Below are 7187 nucleotides of genomic sequence, written 5' to 3'. Positions count from 1 at the left end.
GTTTTCCATTTTCGGTCCAGCCCCTCTGGCGCCCAGAACATCCTAAGGACTCAAACGTTCAGTTAGTGTTCAGAGAGCAATGGTCTATAAAAAAATTGTAAATGAAAATACACATATTAAGTACTGCACTGCGTAGGCTACTACCATATATAGTAGGTTATATATCGAGCTCAAAAGAGGACGCAAAACAATCAAAAATGTATTTGGGATGTCTCATCGTGTGGACTGGAGAAAGAGTCTAGCGCCCCCTTCTGTCTGTGGCTGGATTATGCAGCGCAGTGTTTTGACCCCTTCAGACCCTGCGTGCATTGGAGTTTGTGTGCGTGTGCGTGTGTGCGACGCGCCTGTGTGTTATGGCCTCTATAATACTAGACAGGAGTAAGCCCATTTTTTACCTTTTATGTGCTAATTTATGTTTATGGTAGCCTTATCAACTTGCACCTATTCTTAATAGAATCAAGTGATAATAGCCTATTCAAAGTTAATTTGAAGTGCTTTTAGAGCTGTAAAACAAGGATTTTTATCGCAATGGATGTCAGATGTTGATGACATCAGGAACCTCATAATATAGTTGGGTGCCAGGTTCTGAAATTATTTTTAATTATTATGATTTTATGTCTTAATATGATTATTATTTGTCTATCTTGTCTGACCTTAGAATATCTGATTTTAACAGTAGCTTAAATATTTTACTCGCACTGAATTTTAGGCTCAAAGATACTAGTCCACAACACCTAAGAGACATGTCAAAAACAAGAAACATGTTAATGACCATAAACTGCCTTTCAGTTTTTCAGTTGTTTTAGGGAAAAACAGCAACAGTGAATGTGAAATGAGTGAATACACAGCAACACACATGCCTTGATGCTATATGCACACAGTTATATATTTATCAAAGCACACCACAGATAGACACCACAGAGACACACACACACACACACACACACACACACTGCAACAAACAAAATTGAACAAGAATTAAACAAGTTTGAATAATTTTATCATCTTACCTTTTTTCAAAAATTGTATTGGATTACTCATTAGGCCTACTAGTAATCGTCAATGCTAGTTCACATATGATTAAACTGTGGTTAAAATATAAGGATTTTATGTTGCTTCAGTCGTGCTGTTCAGTGGACAACTGGACATGTAAAAAATCAAATATAAAATGAGTTGGCAATGAGTTTTGCTGAAAAAAAATTCAGGTCTGAAGGGGTTTAATCATAATGGTTCATGGTGCCTCCCAAAAGCACTGCAATGAATAATCTGATGGCCTGAACATTTGCTGACACACAAAGATTGGTGGCTTGCTGCTTGGCTTGTAAGTTGTGTATGTGATGAATCAGAATAGGTATAGCCTATACTCTGTGCAAACTTTCTCATTTGATCATTATTCATTCAAATAACAGTTTTTTTTTTTTTCAGGGGGGGGATACACAGAAGCACCAACCACAGGTGAGAAAACACAGTGACATCCATCTCCCCCTCCAAAACAGTTTTTCTTACCCTTGTAAATGTGCATTGCGCACGTGAAAACCTATTAAAAAACTAACGGAAACACTGTAAAATGTTTACCTTAGAGTTTGCGTGACCAGCCTCACAACTATCCAGCCGGTTTTACAAGACAAAACACAGACATCCTAAGCATACGTTTATTTACATTTTTTTCCCCTTTTGCTCTCATCTCTTCCTTGCAATGTTCATGGTCTTACACACTTCCAGCAGCAGACCTTTATTGTCATTTATCCAGACAAGTAGGCATATTTTAGTGTTCATTGGAAATATATTAAATACACATTTCTTTAAAAAATACTAAGAAAAAAAAAAGTTTCATTAATACAGGGAGAGTGAGATGAAACGGGGGTGAACTTGTGGAGATGTGCACTATTTTTAAGTTACCAGATAGCAGATTTGGGATTTGGTAAACATTTTCTGTGCTCTTTGCATGTCAAAGTGAAATTAAATAATGTGAACATAATATAATAAAAAACCGAATTAATAATTACATAGAATTACTTAAAGCACTTTTCCCAAAATCGGTGCAAGTAGTTCAGCTTTTAAAATGATTATTTCTCGTACATAATATTTTCATAACAATTAAGAAAGATGATAAAATAAGTTGATGACTTTGTGAACAAACTACTTGCCAGGTGAAATTAGCCACTTTTTTCAAGGGAAATGATGCATTATTTTTTATGTTTCACAAACGTCAGTTGTTAAAGACATAGCACGCTTACAAAGCCAGGAAACTGCAAGGAGGAAGCAACACATCAAACTTTCCTTCATTCCTGGTTGGTTGGAATGGTGAACAGACACATGGATACCCCGTTGCAAAAGTTAAAGAAATGGATTTTTTTTATTAATTTTTTTATTCCTAAACCTTTGCTCACTGTCCAAAAATCTACATCTTAACCAAAAAGTAAAACATCACAACACTATATTAAACATGTTTCTTAGTGGTTAATTGATATAAAAAATATAAAAATGTATTATGCTCAATATTTTGTCAGATTTTTTTTTATTTATTCAATTGACAACAGGTGGCTCAGTGTTATAAATGTGTCTTAGTTTTACCACAGTCTCATTTCTCCTCACCTAGAGCACTTTAATTAAATGCAGCAAATCTCACTCTCCTCTAATCTGCAGAAGTGACTGGAGTGTGAGAAAGAGATAATTACTGATCAACTACAAAGGTGTTTTGGTCTGTAATAAGTCTATAAAGGCAAACACACACGCACACACACACACACGTATGAATCACTCACATTAAATGATAACAGAGGAAATTAAAAAATTGTGAAATCAGAAACTGAATTGCAAATTTGTTTTACATTAAACAAACAGATAGACTGTTTGCTAAGTGTACAATGAACAGGCTTCATAAAGTAATTTCCTCTCACCTGTATTATCAGTTTATGTCATTATTCTATTCAAATGACATTTATAAAACCCACAAACTAAATGTAGCATATATAAAAGAAACAAAACATGTTTTTCGACTTACTGATAAAGTATCTCTAAATGAAACCATCCTAGATTGTAGAACCTGGGAAGTATAAAAAAAATCCAAACATTAAATGAAACCTGTATGTTATCATTGTGGTGTTATTTTATTTCTCTTTAATTATGGTTGTGGATTGTACAGCTACCTCACCGAAATGTAAACCTCATAGTGTACATGTATTAAACCATCACTGAGATTTAACCCAGGTCATTTGTTCATCAAGTATCATAAACATCATACATAGAGAGAGAGAAAACAGTGTGGCTCGCAATTGTTGTAATACACCATTTTCTTGTTTATAAATGAGGGTGAACGGTCACCATCTCATCTAGCTCATCAGCGTTCAGAGCTCTAAACATGGAGAGGGGTGTCTGCACATCGTCACCGGTGCTGAGTATGAACAGTTGGCAGACTCGCATTCAGTATTTACACGTATTATGACAGTCGCCTATTTCCGCCGCTGCAGCAAGAGGAGGACACATTGCCACCTCTAGCCAGAAGATGTGGATGAGCCAGTGGGATGTTACGAGGAACTACAAAAATTCTTCTCTATTACTAGGACATCTTACAGGTCAAACACTCCTGTGGATGTAGCTGTCGTTTGAGTATTGGTGATCATCAAATCCAATAGTGCAAAGTAGATTCCAAATGGCTTCAGGTGTTAATGATCATCATCATAGAGTGGACACCTGGAGAAAACCAATAAATACACATCTTACTTTAAAAGAAGTTTTAAAAGCGGTTTCCAAAAAGGTAAGTGCCCATTTATCATGCACTTGGTGTTAATTCTATTGTCAACTACTTATATTACCATTTCATGGTTATTAGATTGAATTATCATATGCATAAAAACTTACTTTCTGGAGAGTTTCAGGTCAAACTCAGGAAATTATTGCTGCATTTACATTCACTGAAAAGCAATGTAGACGACTGCTATCCAGCTAATTAATATAATATGACGATGTTGAGAGAATACAAAAAGAAACTGAGAAACTGCACTTGTATACTCATTCGCCATTCAGAAAGTTCAAATTTAATCTCTAAGTTTTATATGGCAACACAAATTTACTACAATGAAACAGCTGGAGTCTTTTAAAGGCCTAATAAGCATTTTAAACAACCAAACAGCCAATTTAGTTGTGCTCTTTTGACTTCAAGGAGAAAACAAACAGTCAATTTCTGCAGTGTTATGACAAATAAGTTTAAAAACTTTTTATAAATATCTGAAAACAAATAATGCAAAGACCGGAATTTAATTAGAATGACCTAAACTAGAATCCTTATCCATTTTATTTAAACTCAGTGTCCTTAAATTCTTAAGTAAACACGGCAGGCATGAAGCAATATTAAGAGTTTTCAATTATTTTTTTTAGCTTTGCTAAATTGTGTAATGTTCTGAAACAGATGGGCATAAAAGTTTTTAGCATCTTATATTGCTCATATGTATGTATAAGCCACATGTCTTATACATACATTGTCAACTCAAATGTGTCTGTATAAGTCCAAACAACACATATTAGATATACAATACACTGAGAAAATATAGTAAATGAAAACCTTTACATCATGATTTGTTTTCTTCTTCAAATAATGTGGTTTGAGGGCAAAATACTTTTGGCCCTAATCATTTAACAAATGATTTACTATTAAATGTTGGTTCTAAAATGGAGGGAATGCAGAATGTAAAGATTCAGGTATAAACCCCTCAATGGTGAATGAGGCTCACTGGTAAACAGTAAAACAGTTATTAACATAACCACATATTTAAGAGAAGGATTAAATGAGAGCCAATTAAAATTATAGTGCTATCAAAGTCAATCTCAACAGCTCTGAGAACTTATTGAAGGTGCTTTAAAAATGTAACATACCTTTCTGTCTTTCTTACCTGAAAACAGAGTCACGGAGTGCTGGTGTTCACGATCAGTAATGAAGGAGACACTTTCTGCTTTTCCCCCTGAAGAATGTATTTGGCCCTTCAAGGATCTGATGTTGTGTCTCCCCTGGGAACATGAACCACACTTGCAGCTCACCGGCAACAAACCTTACCACGGACCCTCTCGGGGGTCATCAGGTGTGGGAGGTGGTTCTGATTGTGCTTGTGACTGGACCTCTTTCCTTAATTACCATCCTGGGCAACTCCCTGGTGGTCATCTCCATCCGAGTCAACAGTCAGCTACAGACTATCAGTAACTACTTTCTTCTGAGTCTAGCAGTGGCAGACTTGATCTTGGGTACGGTGTCAATGAACCTTTATGCTGTATACATAATCATGGGCCGTTGGACATTGGGACATTTAGCTTGTGATCTGTGGTTGACACTTGACTACGTAGTGAGCAACGCCTCAGTAATGAACCTGCTGGTCATAAGCTTTGACCGATATTTCTCAGTCACACGACCACTGACTTATCGAACAAAGCGAACTCCGAAGACAGCAGTGGTATTGATCGCCGTCGCATGGGTGGTATCGTTTGTGCTATGGGGGCCAGCTATCTTGTTTTGGCCTCATGTTATGGGACGACCATCGGGGGCTGAAGCTCAGACCTGTTCCATCCCGTTCTTAAAGGTACCTCCACTAACATACGGTACGGCCATCGCTGCATTCTACCTGCCCGTCAGCATCATGATCATTCTGTACTGGCAAATTTATTGGGAAATTGAGAACAGAGCGAAAGGACTTGCTAGTTTAGTTGGGTCTGTGAAAAGCAACACCGGTGTTCTGGAAGGGTTGGATAAACAATCAACGCACCAAACCAGTACCAAGAGCAACTTGAATCGTTCAAAGGAAGAAAATTCCATAAAGGGACAAGGCTTTGCCAAAGGAATGTCAGTTGGGTGTTTCAATACAACGAGAAACAAAACGGCAGCGATTTTGCAGAAGTCAGCTCATGAGAGTTGCAACAGCAGCTGGAACATTGGAGATGAGGATGATAGCACCTTGTCTTCTTCCACAGACGAGGAACAGGAGCAGAACAACCAGGCAAAAGCACCTTCCTCCAATACAGCAGCAATTAAGTTGAAGGACCTGCAAAGTAGATCAGGGGATACCAAGGGTGTGCAAGAACAATTCAACTCATCAGATGAGCATCCCACCAGAGAGTTCCAGTTAAAAAACCCTAGAAAGTCCGAACAAAGCATTTGCCAGCAGCTCAGAGCAAAACATCGCATCAGTGCGATCATTAAAGAAAAAAAAGCAGCCCGGACGCTAAGCGCCATCTTGTTGGCTTTCATCCTCACGTGGACGCCATACAACATCATGGTTTTAGCTTCCATTTCATACTGTGTTCCTGAAAAACTCTGGCAGCTGGGATACTGGCTGTGCTACGTAAACAGCACTGTCAACCCCATGTGCTATGCCCTCTGCAATGAGTCCTTCCGGGTCACCTTCAAGGCTCTGCTACTTTGTCGGCGTGGAGATAAACGAAAGTGGGACACAAACAGCTGGAATCGTCATGCCTCTGTGAGGCAGAATAAGTCTTGTACGGTGTAATTTTTCACTTTACCATTTGTCATTCCATGGTATGGGTGCCTTTAATTGTTCAAAGATCAGGATACAGTGCTTCAATTTGCAGACAATAGTTTTCTAAGGAACAACATAGGGTTTGTTTTAACTTGTTTTAGGCCTGAATCAACTTTTATAACTACATTTGTGTGCCTCTGCTTTTACACAATATATTGTCATTGTGCAAAACTGCTTGAATTTCAATTTTGTCAGACACTAATGAGAAGTTATTACTTAACCTGGTGGTCATAGCTCTTTGGCTACATCAAAAGCTGTACTTAGTTCACATCAGACAAAAGACAAAGTGATTGTGTGTCACTTGGAAATGCATTATGTATAGATGTAATAAATAAAGAAAAACATACAGCTGCCACTGAAAAATTCTTTTGATGCCATTTTCAATGTGCTTATTAAATGGTACTTTTTAAAAATTTGCATGCAATATAAATTTTGTACATCGTAAACACACACAGAAATATGTTTAGACGAATGGTTCTCAATCAATGGGCCTCAAGATGTCTCAAAGTGTTTAATAAAAAAAGTCTTTAAAATAAATAAATTCTAACTAATTCACCCCCCAAACTTCTGGAATTCTAAAATTTAATTACATTTATTTTAGCTGTGTATTTTTATCTATGGACACTCCTAATTTCTGTAAATCAAAAAGGTGGAGTACCTATTAAA

At 37.1% G+C, this 7187-nt stretch overlaps 1 protein-coding gene across 1 annotated transcript; it reads left to right on the top strand.

Annotated features, from left to right (window-relative positions):
- Positions 1-3733: 3733 nt before the first annotated feature.
- Positions 3734-6943, top strand: chrm1b (cholinergic receptor, muscarinic 1b). Its single transcript, XM_079606582.1, has 2 exons — positions 3734-3757; positions 4900-6943. Exon 2 carries the CDS (start codon positions 5013-5015, stop codon positions 6489-6491), a length of 1479 nt encoding a protein of 492 aa, XP_079462708.1. The 5' UTR covers positions 3734-3757; positions 4900-5012; the 3' UTR covers positions 6492-6943.
- The last annotated feature ends 244 nt before the right edge of the window (positions 6944-7187 follow it).

This window comes from Phoxinus phoxinus (assembly GCF_949152265.1).
Source record: "Phoxinus phoxinus genome assembly, chromosome: 3".
NCBI classification, from domain to species: Eukaryota; Metazoa; Chordata; class Actinopteri; order Cypriniformes; family Leuciscidae; genus Phoxinus; species Phoxinus phoxinus.
This window is presented reverse-complemented; position numbering and strand designations above follow the sequence as displayed.

Excerpts from the sequence above, each read along its gene's own strand:
- chrm1b (XM_079606582.1), top strand. The coding sequence starts at position 5,013 with ATGAACCACACTTGCAGCTCACCGGCAACAAACCTTACCACGGACCCT.